Consider the following 13,041-nt stretch of genomic DNA (forward strand, 5'->3'; position numbering starts at 1 on the left):
ATGCTGGTGTAAATGTGGAGTTTCTTCAGATTCATACTGACGTGTAACATATCAGAATACAGCCCATGTCTTTATCTTGATGTTTCAGAACAAAAGAATATAGCTGACATCCATCATTAAGACAGAGACAGCTAGCTGGTGTGCATCTTACACCAGAGCTAGCTTCATTTTATGAACTGTGATGGTTTCCTATTATATAATCAAGGGACTTTGTAAATAATTGGAATGCAATAAACAAAACTGTCACTGTACAAAACAGAATAGAATCTTGCTCAGGGCCTCTTTGCCTTATTAGTCAGGGTTAATAGGCCTGAAAAATAAATTAGAGCTGGCTGATGTTTTTCAAACACATTTTCCCCCCAACTTAGGAGATGGGGAAGGGGAGAGGAGGGAAAGAAGGAAAATACAAAAATGAATATTGTGAAGAGTAGAGAAAACATTTTTCAAATAACAAACATGAAGTGGATCGTTTTTGAGCTGTGCAAAACGAGGACAAGTTTGAGATTTTGATTGGTTTTGTTTGTAATGTTTAATTTTTAATTTTTCAAGCCACTCTGAAGCAAATGAATTGTAGTCATTAAAGTAAAGTATCTGACTGTGGTGCAAACCAGGAGCAGATCTGATCGATAAGTAGGTTCCATGGTTATATGGTATTTTTCAGGTATAAGGGCACTTTACATTACTGTGAATTTTAAGTTTCCAGTGAATTGCATCCTGTCCGGAATGGAGCATTAAAAGACTGCAGAGCACGTGACTTGTAAAACAGTGCGGATCCCCAATGGAGCTACCCAGGGCACACAGATCTGTGGGAGGAATCAAAGGTCCAGCACAGTCAGCATTTTGTACTGCAGCTTTGACAGTTGTAATGAACCCAGTTGGGTGGGCTTGTGGCACATCTGGGGGGTTTTATTCCACCCTAATTACGATTACAACTCTCTGAACATCACTGCTTGATAACTCACAAATGGGGGGGTCCATGTAGTTTACAGATTATCAGATGGATTGGAGAGTTCATTATTCGTTTTGGTAGTGTTTTAACTGAGCTTGCCGGAATGCTTGTTTCTTTTAAAATGTGTTCTGGATGTTTGAATTCTGTTCCTTATTGACTGCAGTGATTATGTAACCTTCCCTCAAATTTTAAACATAAGAGGGTCAGATTCTGCTTTGATTTATACCAGTAACAGTTTTGGAGTGAGTGGAATTAATCCAGTTTTACGCTAGTTTAACTGATCTTAGAATCTGGCCCATAATTACTCTGTTCTATTTTCATAAAAATGCAATAATTATAACTTAACATCTAATGGCTTAAATCAGCCTTAATACATCTGTCTTCAAGACTTCGTATTCACTCGCTGATGGTTCAAGCTCATAGTAATTCCCTCTTACTAATGCTTATTTTTTCTCTTTTTGATCTGCAGGACTGTGTGCAATTAAACCAATACAAGCTGCAAAGTGAAATTGGCAAGGTATGTTAGTGTAATTAAGGTTTCTATTACAGTAGCACCCAGCAGCCCCTTTGTGCTAGGCACTATACATGCACACCCACGTGAAGACACAAGCTCTGCCCTGAAGACCTATCCAAGACTATAATCAGCCTTTCTTTTCTTCCCTCTTATTTGTCTTATCAAGTTTTGCTCCAGATCAGCATTAAGCTACTTTTTCTGAAGTCTACATTTATTTGCCTTCCAATGGAAGGTAATTGAGCTGGCTTTCTTCCAGGGTGTTTCTTGCCAAATGGAACACCAAGGTCCTTTAATTAATTAATCCAACCAATGAGAAAAGAAAGATAAAGGTAGGCGCTTGTTCTACGTCAGGATTGGTTAAGTTATTATTTCCATGTAGAAATTGCTGATTTAATTCTATTCTGCATATAAAGTCTCAGGATGATTCAGAAGAGATTCGCTGAAAGTTATTTACAGGTCTGATTTGGTGAACAGTTCAGACACCTGCACATCTGGACTCATGCCATCGCTGCAGATGGAGCAGTAAATGATCGTTCTCTAAAGGCAGCTCTTGCTATTGCTGTCTGTGTACTCTGTTTAGAAGTGACTACACCTGCTTAAGTTGATTAGTTCAAACTTCTCTGGGGTTCACAGACCCTACCCACTTCGGAGAGTTGTCCTCTTATTTACAAACTGACTGTACAGATCAGTTAGACCACCCAAATTAGCACCAAGTTGGAGTAGAGTACAGACCGTCCTCAGTGCAAGTCCAAGATACGTTCCAAAAAACTTGGACTTACAGTGCAACAGCTTAAAGCGGGGAATTTTTTTTTCCCGTGGCTGACTTCCATTTTGGCAAACTGAGGGGGAGTGTTTCGCACAACTTATAGTGGAGAATGGGAGGACTTATAACGCATCAGTTCCTACAAACATCAACTTTAGTGTGGAATGGATATATACTGGAGTGACTTATAGTGGGGACGCCCGGTTGGTGTTTCATACACATGCTGAGATTCTGTACTGAAGCCAGTCCTTGGGTACGTCTACACTGCGGCGCTACTTCGGGATACTTCCGGTATCCTGAAATAGCTATTCCGCGTCTTTGGAACAAGCCCGTTATTTTGAAATCGAACTGGCTCGCTATTCCGACATCCCTGCAAACTTCATTCCACGTGGATTAATGGACGTTTCGGAATAGTGGGTTATTTTGAAATTTGACGCTGTATAGACAGCGCCAAATTATGAAATAAACTATTTTGAAATTAACTCAAAATGAGCTATGCAACTTGTGTAGCTTATTTCGAGCTAAGGGTGTGGTGTGGAGTGGACACACCCTCTGAGGTGGTATTAATGGCTGTTATGGTAAGGGTCGCCCTTGCTGAACTGTGCTCTTCTCCCCTTGGAAAGCGCCCCCTTTTCTGTCAATTAGGGTAATCAGATTTCCCCTCAGAAGCAGGTTAGCCTGATGGTCTGTCCCTGAGGGGAAGGATGGCGGAAGCTCAGGCCTAGGCCGAGGCCCTTGCCCTCCCTATTCCTCTCTCTTCCCTCAACCTAACAGAGGAGGCTTTTACAAGGTCTCCAGCAGGCCAAAAGTGGAATCAGCTGGCCCTAACTGGTTCAAGGTACCCCATCTCACCTGATCCCTAATCTGCCTGAGACAGCTCCTTGTCAGCTGCTCCTAATTGGCCCACTCCTTGTTAACGAGGCAGTTGGCTTTTTTTCCCCCCTCCCTCCTAGGGCTGCTTTTCTCCCACTCTGTTGCAGCCCTCCCACCTGACTCTGTGTATCAAAACATATGCCTGGCTGCTTTCCAAGTGTGAGGACCTGTTTTCTGCGGCAATCAGCCATCGTTGCTGCGTTCTTTTTGCCCTTCACGTACATGCAGGAATGGGGAGGTGGAGATGGGAGCTGGTTTCTGTTGCACAGCTTTGACTGTACCTATCTTCGTTGCGTAAGTCCATGGAGAGAGCAGGATCAGGGAGAGAAGCTTGCTAATGCTCACAATTGTGCTTATCTCCAGATTTGACGCGTCTCCAAGGGGTTTCCTGTCTTATTAGGAGAACTCTAAGCAGTTCTCATATCATCAGGGCTTCATGGCGCACATGCAATTTACCACAGCTCTGGGAATTGTTTGGGCCTCACCTCCATTTAAAGCTAAACTACATATGTCAGAGTGAATTAGCAAAGCCCTGTGCTTGTCTCTTTAAAATTGTATCTTTTTTTACTAATTAAGGCCACATTGATATACCCTTATTCCCCTTGTGAAGTATCTGTGCTCTTCCGTTCAGTCCCCGGAGGTCAGTAGAGACTATGTTCCTATTCTAGGTGAGTAAAGTGAAACTCACTCTTGTGCAGAGGGCCCATGAAAAGAGTGCCCTTCTTAAGACCCAATTAAACCTTATTTTGGTGGCTTGAGTGGGACGCAGTAGTCGACAGGGCTTGTGCAGGCTTTCTGCACAGGACTGACAGACATTCCTTTGTAGAAGGCCTGTACAAGTGGTCAGACCAAAGGAGTGAATTTCGCCTTTACTTTCTAGTCTGCCCCAATACCGAAACCAAAAGACCCTAAAAAGTAAATTTCCCCCAATGTTCAACTTATAACAAAAATATAACCTTGGCTCAGGGCATTTGCTAAGGATTAATAACTGGCTGGAGTTAATGGCCCGAGGCACAGTTCCTTCTAGACAGTCATTTATCCTCAGCAAATGCTCGGTGCTTCTGTCATTATTGCCCAAATGAAATAGCTGCCTGGAGAGGGAGGACACCGTCGCTGGCAGCCTGTGTGTCCTGGTCCATCGGTGTTGCATTTTGTCGGGGGACGGGAGCTGTGCTGCATAACGCAATCTGCCATCGCATGGAGCTCTTGCTTGAGGCTGTTGAGGATAGTTCTTATTTTTCACTGCAAGGCCAAACACGAGAAGCCTTGAGCAGCAGACAAACAAAGGAAGGCAGCCGAACTGACTGTAATTTGTGTTTATTTATAGGGCTCCTACGGTGTTGTGAAACTGGCCTACAATGAGAGTGACGACAAGTATTACGTAAGTGACTCTCTCCCCGTATTACTGGCTGGTGTTGATATTTCTGATTCCTTTGTCGCATCCCGGAGGATTAGCGCTCTCCTGCTTTTTTTTTTTTTTTTTTTTTAATCCTTCAGAGCCATGTGCCCTGTGACTAGAAAACCAACCTGATAGGGATAGAGACCTACACTTTTCAGTGTGTGTGATGTAGAGAGGCGTAATGTCAGCCAAACCCAGTGTGAAGTGCTGTATAATGAGTGGAGATGTCCGACACATTTCAGAAACAGGCAGGCAAGCTCATTGGTGAGTTAGTTTGACATTTTCTAGATATGAAAGAGATTACCTGAAAGGATCCCTCTACTGTGCCTCTTAAAAAAAAAAAAAAAAATCTGTCTGAAAGGAATAGGCATGTTTCATAACTGAACGTTGGACATTGGATGTGACACCCCCAGCAATACAACCCAGCAGAGCACTATGTGATTTCTCTGTGACAGCACTGCGTTTTAAACTGTTCAATTAGCAAGTACTTATTTAGCTATAGGGAGTATTACCTTGGGGATAGACCATCAGGCTGGGACTGAAGAGATTCTATTCCCAGCTCTGCTACCAAGGGTACCATTTTGGGAGAGCAGCTGGGGCAGCAGCCATGCATGCTGGGATGCCACTGGCTTTTCTTCCCATTCCCCTGATTATCAGGGAGCCGGGGGAAAGTACTTGGATTCCTTAAATTACTCCTCTGCCCCTTCCCTTCACCAGCCACGAGTGAGAGCATGCACGGAATCCAGGTACTTTCCTCCCGCTCTCCCGAAATGGCACCCTTGTCTGCTACTGAATTGCTGGGTGAGCAGTTCACTTTTCCTTATCAAGTCAGTTTCCTAACTGGTAAATTGGGGGTAATGCAGCTTACGTGTTTGTAAAGTGCTTTGAGAACTACAGGTGGAAATTGCCGTATAACCGGTAGGTGGTGTTATAATGAAGACTATGGAAAATCAAGATTCTATGGGGCTCTGTAACAAGGCCTGCAAATAAGTAAAAATCAATCAGTCCATTGTGTAGCTAATTGCATGGTTTGGGCCTATAGGCTCAAAAAATGTCATCTTAGTTCAGAACACCATATAAGCACAGACTTAAGGGCTTTCCTGAAGTGAGGCCAGAGGTTTGACTTCTACATCTAAATAAATTGAAAAAGCCCAATCGCTGTTACTTCAAACCCGTAAGTGAGGGAAATCTGGAAACTCTAATCTGAACCACTTCAGAATTTCTAGAGGGGGTGGGCTATACTTGACTTCATTTTCCCTTAGCTAACCTTGTAGGGTTTGTTCTGGATTGACTCAAGCCCCACAAAGCTGCAAATGTTTTTATTTGGATGTATCTGAAATCTCAGAAGAACAGCCGACCTTGAGTGATTTCCATCATTTTTCAGGTCTGATGAAAAGCCCAAATCCAAACATGAGCCTTCTTTGGGCTCAAACTTTTGAAAGGATAATGGATTTGGTGGGTGGGGGGGGGGGGAAGCATTGGACATAATGGTCTTCAGCACATGGCATTCTGATAAGTAAGCTGGAGAAATGCAGGCTTGAGAGAACTCCCATTATAATTGGTGAAACAATCACAAACGAAGAGTAACCATTAATGGTATGATGTCAGATTGGCTTGAGGTCTCACTTGGCTTCCACAGGGATCTATTCTGGTCTCAGTGTTGATTAACATCTCTAGATGTAGGAATAGGAACATACCGATGAACTTTGCAGATGACACAAAGCTGAGGGTGGGGGTTGCCGGTTCTACAGAGAATAGAGCTAAAATTCAGATGGATCTTGATAGATTGGAGAATGGGGCGATGGTTGAATTTCATTTTATTACCTAAGACAAATGTAAGGTGCCCAACTACAGAATGGGGGGAACTGCTGAGAATGCTCTAGGAGTCTGGAGTATCCCAGCCTCAACATGAGCCGGTAATGTGATGCTGTTACAAAAACCAGCGAGTGTAATTTCAGGTTGCATTAACAGCGGCATAGCCTGCAAATCACAGGAAGTGATAGCGTTGCTCTACGTGGTGCTGGTTAGTCCTTAGCTGGAAACAATACTGTGTCCTGTTTTGGTCACCAGTGTATAGAAAGTATGTAAAGAAATTCAAAAGAATCCAGAGGCATCCTTGATGAACAAAGGGATGGAATGCAAGCCATAGAAGCCAAGGCTAAAGGAACTTATTTTTGGCTTGGGGAAAAGAGATTAAGGAGTATAAGCGTGGTATTCAGATACTTAAGAGACTGCCACTGAAAAGATGGAGAAAAGTTGTTTTCTTTTGCCACAGAAGGCAGGACGAGAAGCAGTGGGTTCAACCTACAGCGTAAGAGATGAAGATGAACTCTCAGGAAAAACTTCCTAGCAGTAAGAAGCCGGGGTGAAAGTAACTTAAATTTCTTACAGGTTGAATCCTATCATAGCCTGCCCTATAATGGGGGAGCTCAGGGCAGGAGGTGGGAAGTGTGGAATCAGAATTCAGCGTTGGAGATATGAGGGAATCAGGGCAGGGGGATGGAGTGTGTGAGAGAGGTGCACGAGTCAGACAGGGAACATGGAGGTGTGTAGGAATAAGGATTGGAGTGTGAGAGGGACTCAGGGCAGGGGTTGGGGTGTCTGGGGGAGCTGCAGGTGTCAGGGCAGAAGTCTGGGGGTTAGGGATGTGAGGGACTAGTTGACTATCCAATAAGTAAATGCTTATCGGATAGTCGACAGGCTAGTTGTCTAGTCGCTTCTATTCTATCAGAAAGAGGCAGCTAGGGGCAGGGGAAGAGGAGGGGGTACTAGGGCTGTTGCTACACTTCAAAGGCAGAGCCGCCCTATCGACTAATCGAAAAGTCGATGCAAAATGCATTGACTATTCAATTAGTCGATATTTAACATCCCTCTGGGGGGTATGAGAGGTGCAAGAGGCAGAGCAGGGGGTTAAGAGTGTGGAGGAGGTGCAGGAGTCAGGGCAGGAGGCTGGGGGTGTGGGGCATGCAGGAATCAGGGCAGGGGCCTGGGAGTAGGGGGGGAGGTGCAGGAGTCAGGGCTGGGGGTAGGGGGAGAGAGTAGGGGGGCCTAGTTAGCTTCTCTGGCTGGTGGATGGGTCCCTGCTCCGAAGTTGCTGTTTGTTGCTGCCACAAGGGAGCTGTGGGCTGGCTGTGTGGGGGCGCTGCTGCAAGGAGACTGGCAGTGATGCAAGAGACTCTCAGACCTGCTACTCCCTTCCCCTGGCATCTTCCCAGGTACCGCTGGCAACAGCGCACGCCACGGACCACCCATGTGCTGCCCGGCATCCACTGATGTCCTCTCAAACTGCCTGCACAAATAGGATACGGCCTGGTGCTGGGCCCAGAGATAAGAAACAAGCTCTCCAAACTATAGATCAGTGGTTCCTCATTGCCATGGTAATAAGAAGGAACTTTCACAAATAGATAATCCGTTGCTCAGATATTTTTCCTTCCTGACTTGCTGCTGAGCTACCAGCTCTTTTAGCTCTTTTAACATCATTATCCAAGATTCTCCTAGGCTGGTCGCATTCCCAGTTAGTGTGAAACTGTACAGGAAATGCATTGAAATAATAGAAGGAAGAAACGATGCAAAATCAGGAAAGGGTGCATTGAATCTGTCCAACTAGATAGAATTGCATTTGTTTCCACACCTTTCACTTTCCAACTGAGTCAGCCCGTGAAATGAAATGCTCGCTATTCCCTTTAGTTCCTCTTTCAGCTCTAGCCTCCTAACAAACCCTGCCCTGTCATTCCGATTTGGGTAGGTGGGAACGGCATATTGCACTAGACATTGTTCTGAATGCTGCACCTTGTGACAATACAATAATTTCTGTGACCCTTCTCTTCACACTTTTGCCTGGGGATGCCTCTGTCACACGGAGGCATGCAAAACACTGAACATGTCAGATTTATTAATTTAGGAATTTTAATTTTATTTTCTGGGCATGACTTTATTTAGTTTGACATGTCACAGGACCTCTCCTATGCCTCCTGTAATACACCCAAAATCTTTGAGTTACTGAAGTCCTGAAATCATGATTTAAAGACTTCAAGTTACAGAGGAACCCACCATTTATACAAGTTTAAACTTGCATATGACCATGGCCCATGCTGCAAAAAAAAAAAAAAAAAAAAAAACAGCCACCGGGGCACTGCCAGTCTGACATGGAGAACAATTCCTACCCAGCAAGACCCAATAGTCAGACACCAGTAGTAATTCAGAGATGCCTCCCCATCTAGTGACCCAACACTGGTCACTGGGGTTACTTGTGGCTATCAGTCTCTGAGGGATAGTCTGTTAGAGCATGTCTACAGCAGGAAATTATTTTGAAATCAGTTATTTTGAAGAAATAACTCCCAAAAGAACTATTTCAAAATAGACAAGGAGTCCTGTGGCACCTTATAGACTAACAGATTTATTGGAGCATAAGCTTTCGTGGGCATCTTCGTCAGATGCAAAGCTTATCCTCCAATAAATCTGTTAGTCTGGATCTGCAAAAGCAACGAGGAGTCCTGTGGCACCTTATAGACTAACACAGCTACCCCTCTGATACTATTTCAAAATAGAGTGTCCACATACAGGGAAGCCTCGAAATTAGTCCAAGGCGGGCTCCCTTAATGTGGTCACACTACCTCAACTTACAGCCCCAGGAAGTACTGGGGAGTGATTACTGTGAATAACTACTCCCCAGAGTCATTTTGAAACAGCAGCAGTAGAGTGTCCATACTCCTGCTGTTTCGAAATAACTGTTAAAAAATAACTGTTTTGAAATAAGCGATATTCCTCCTGGAAAGCAGGAGTTGTTACTTTGAAATAATGGGCTGATTATTTTGAAATAACGGGCTTGTTAGTGTGGACGCTCCGCTTATTGTTGCAAAATAAGAGGAGTTATTTCGAAATCACTCCCTAGTGTAGACCAGGGTTCGTCTGTCTTTGCCTCTGTTGCTTCCAACTGGTAAGTTTTTAGTTTATAGCAACAATTCTTGTGGGTCCCTCCCTTGCACTTTACACTACTAAATTTCATGCCTGCAACAAAGGCTCAAAACAAAGAGCGCACAAAACCAGTGGCCTCAGCCAACAGCAAAAAGAAAAATACCTGACTGCAAAGAATATCGGCTGTGTTACAAACCATGGTAGAAGGGCCTGGGTCTGGTTCACATTTGACCCAACATTTTCCTATGGTAAGAGCATGTTGCTGCAGGAGAAGAGTAATAATGCTGGATTTTTACTCTATTGAGTTCATTGTCTGACCCACACTGTTCTTTTTTCCGGGTGCAACCATAAAGAGAACCTCTCCCCTCTGTAAAACTCTTAAATTTTGTCTGCTCATCCTGTGGGCATCAGTGCTCATATTTTGCAGCATGACACATTGTGACGGAAAGGCCTCCAGGTCCCAGAGGTGTTGAAATTGCCTGGAATTTGGACAGATCTTTAGAAAGCTTAACGGAAGTGGCAGAGACTTGTGTAATTAGCTAGTGGTTGCATTGCTCCTCTCATTTCGCTGTGTGTCTGACTGACATGCAGCTTTTAATACCGAGATAAATTGCATGTTGTTCCGCTTATCGCTGCTGTCTGAAACCATGTTACAACAATACTCTTTGACAAGAGTTGTCAGGCAGCCCTGGGGAGATCTGATGCAAATGTGTCGCCCCACCAATTACCAGCAGCACTTCTGATTGTGGCAATGAGGAGGGGAGAGCCTTTTAATTTTTTTTATTTATTTATTTTTTCAAAGCCAGCATTGCGGATTTCTCATTTAGTCTTTATGTTGAAAGGGGACAACAAATAATTTGAGAAAAATGAGCCTGAGTGGTCTAGCAATTGTATATGCTATGTAGCCGATCTTCACGCATTCTATTTTAGTTCTAGCTCTGTGCTATTTATTTGAAAACTGGACCCCTTCAACTCCATTCATCTGAAGAAGTGGGCTGTGCCCCCGAAAGCTCATGATCCTATCTACATGTTTTGTTGGTCTCTAAGGTGCTGCAGGACCATTCCTTGTGTTTGAAGTTTTTCCCGTTAGACTAACACGGCTCCCCCTCTGAAACGTTCTGTCTCCGTATAGGGACGTAGTGCCACCTAGCTTACAGGAAGCAGAGAATGTTTTTTAAGATGCAGGATTTCATTCGCGTTACAAAATCCTCCACGGTGCAAAAGTTTTTCCGTTGAAAGCATTTTCGGAAAAGAGCATCTAGATTGGCACGGACGCTTTTCCGCAAAAGCACTTTTTGTGTAAAAGCGTCTGTGCCAATCTAGATGCGCTTTTGCACAAAAAAGCCCCGATCGCCATTTTAGCCATCGGGGCTTTCTTGCGCAAAACCGTCCTGTGCTGTCTACACTGGCCCTCTTGCGGAAATGATTTGCACAAGAGGGCTTTTGCCCGAACGGGAGCAGCACAGTATTTCCGCAAGAACACTGACAATCTTACATGAGATCATCAGTGTTCTTGCGGAAATTCAAGTGGCCAGTGTAGACAGCTGGCAAGTTTTTCTGCAAAAGCAGCTGATTTTGCGGAAAAACTGGCCAGTCTAGACACTGCTCTGGTGTCCATAGGTACGAGAAGCAGGGATGCGGGAGAGGGGATACTGTAGCACTCTATATTTTGCGCCCCTTGCTGAGATGCCAGATGCCAGCCCACACCCAGGGGCCCTGCTGTCACCCATGGTTCTGCATACCAGCTCCTGCGGGTCCCAGATGCTTACCATGCTGCTTCTGTGTCCTGGCTGCCAGCCCCAAGAGGTCCACTGTTGGCTGCTGGGGTCCTGGCCGCCAGGGGTTCTGCTTCGGGCCCTGAGGCCCTGCACCTGGGGCTCCACAGCTTCCTCCAGATGTGGCTCCAGTGAGGTGCACAAACGGGGTAAGGTGCGGGGGAGAGGGCGGACACAACTCAGCACGTCTACCCTAAAATTTGTTCCAGCACAACTGCATAGGTCCCTGTGGAGGTTTAGTTTGGAGTAATTTTGCTGATGACATTTGAGTCGGAGAAGTCTTGGCCCATGTCTTTCCCATTCTCAAGCTCTACCAGAGCTTGTTGCATATCCTCTTTCGAAAATAGAACACAGTCTAGACGTAAGTACAGACCACAGAATAGTTCCATCAGGTCGCTGGAACCAGGATTAGACATGGCCACGTGGAGGCGAAGACCTAGAATGGTCTAGTCCGCATCTCCTGATACGACTATTTTCAATGTGTCCCCCTGCAGTTATGGAATGAGACTGAGGGGCAGAGTCTCTGCTCAGTCACAGCAGCATAATTGGGATTTCCTAGGTGTTAGTCCAGCTAGTCCTTGATATAACTGAGATCTGAATCTGGCCCTTCCACTAGATGGGAGATGCTGAAAGGATGGATGGCGATTCTGGGTGATATCTGTACCCTCGCCAGCAGAGAGGGAGCATTAGGTACTGTGTGATAAAGTCTCTTCCATTGTTCCATTGGGTGTTTTTATTTCACGGGGGTCACTCCACTGGGGATTACAGAGATGGTTAATAGAAGTAAACTACTCTTTCTAGAAAAGCCTCACTAATGCAGAAAATTCCCTGAGCAAATTATAAATTATACAGGTTTCTCATGAAATATTTATCTGTGGCGTCTTCAGGGATCTTAGGAGAGGCTGCTAGAAGATTATTTAACACAGCAGTACGCATGGAGTCTCAGAGATGTGATTTATTGCATTCAGGTTGCCTTTTGCCATAGCATCAAATGCAATTTGGGTAGCAGAAAAATTACTCTGATGTCCACCATTTCACATCCGTTACATGTTGGCTCCAAACAACTGTGCAGTACTGGAACATGAGACTGTAGAGGGATGGAAGAGTGTCACCAAATGGCCGGCTGCCTGTACAAAGGGCGTTCCCAGCCACCTGGCACAGGCTGAGGTCTCTGTGCCATCCTTGCTCCAGCTCCTGGCACAGGCTGAGGTCAAATGATCACAGGGGTGGCCAGAATTCCCTCCCTTCCCCAGTTAATTTGGCTTCCCGGAGTCAGTGGCAAATGTAACTGAGAGCAATTCTAAGGTTGCTCTCACTTGGCCCAGTGACTGAGTGGCCCCAGAATATGGGGAGCAAAAAAAAGCTTAAAGTCACCTTCTCTCTTCAGACCCTGCTCAAAGCAGGGAACATTGTGGGACAGTTCTTGGGGTACCCGAGACTGTGAGCCACCTTCCCTCCTACTAAAGAGAATCTTTCTTGTAACTGGGTGTCAGCTCCCTGATACCACCAGCCCTTCAGCCGCTCAAGCATTCTCATCTGAACTAGGCCTGCCCTCACTTTCTCTTCCAGATTAATGATAGATGCACCCAAGTTCTGAGTTCCTCTGAATTGTTCCCCTGTGATATCCAGCCCCAACGTTGGCTACTCCAGGAATTGCAGATCTTTTTCCCTCAAAGGAACTGTGTATCCCAGTTTACCAGTTCTACCTTAAACTGGCACTTCTGTAAGCCACACAGAACTTATGGGCACTTATAATAAAACACAACAGGGGTTATTTAAAAAAGAATGAAGATTTAACTGGAAACGAGAGAAGAGTGGAAACAAATGGGCACAACACAAAACAAACCCCTAAAT

At 45.0% G+C, this 13,041-nt stretch overlaps 1 protein-coding gene across 4 annotated transcripts in view; it reads left to right on the forward strand.

The window, feature by feature from the left end:
• Window positions 1–13,041, forward strand: part of CAMKK1 (calcium/calmodulin dependent protein kinase kinase 1) — a 207,420-nt gene that overhangs the window by 101,274 nt on the left and 93,105 nt on the right. For all 4 annotated transcript variants that reach the window (XM_075904382.1, XM_006136070.4, XM_075904381.1 and 1 more), the window contains exons 3-4: window positions 1,419–1,466; window positions 4,427–4,480. In XM_075904382.1, coding sequence (XP_075760497.1) covers window positions 1,419–1,466; window positions 4,427–4,480 — 102 coding nt within the window. The remainder of the gene's footprint in view (window positions 1–1,418; window positions 1,467–4,426; window positions 4,481–13,041) is intronic.

This window comes from Pelodiscus sinensis, chromosome 21 (genome assembly GCF_049634645.1).
Source record: "Pelodiscus sinensis isolate JC-2024 chromosome 21, ASM4963464v1, whole genome shotgun sequence".
NCBI lineage: Eukaryota > Metazoa > Chordata > Testudines > Trionychidae > Pelodiscus > Pelodiscus sinensis.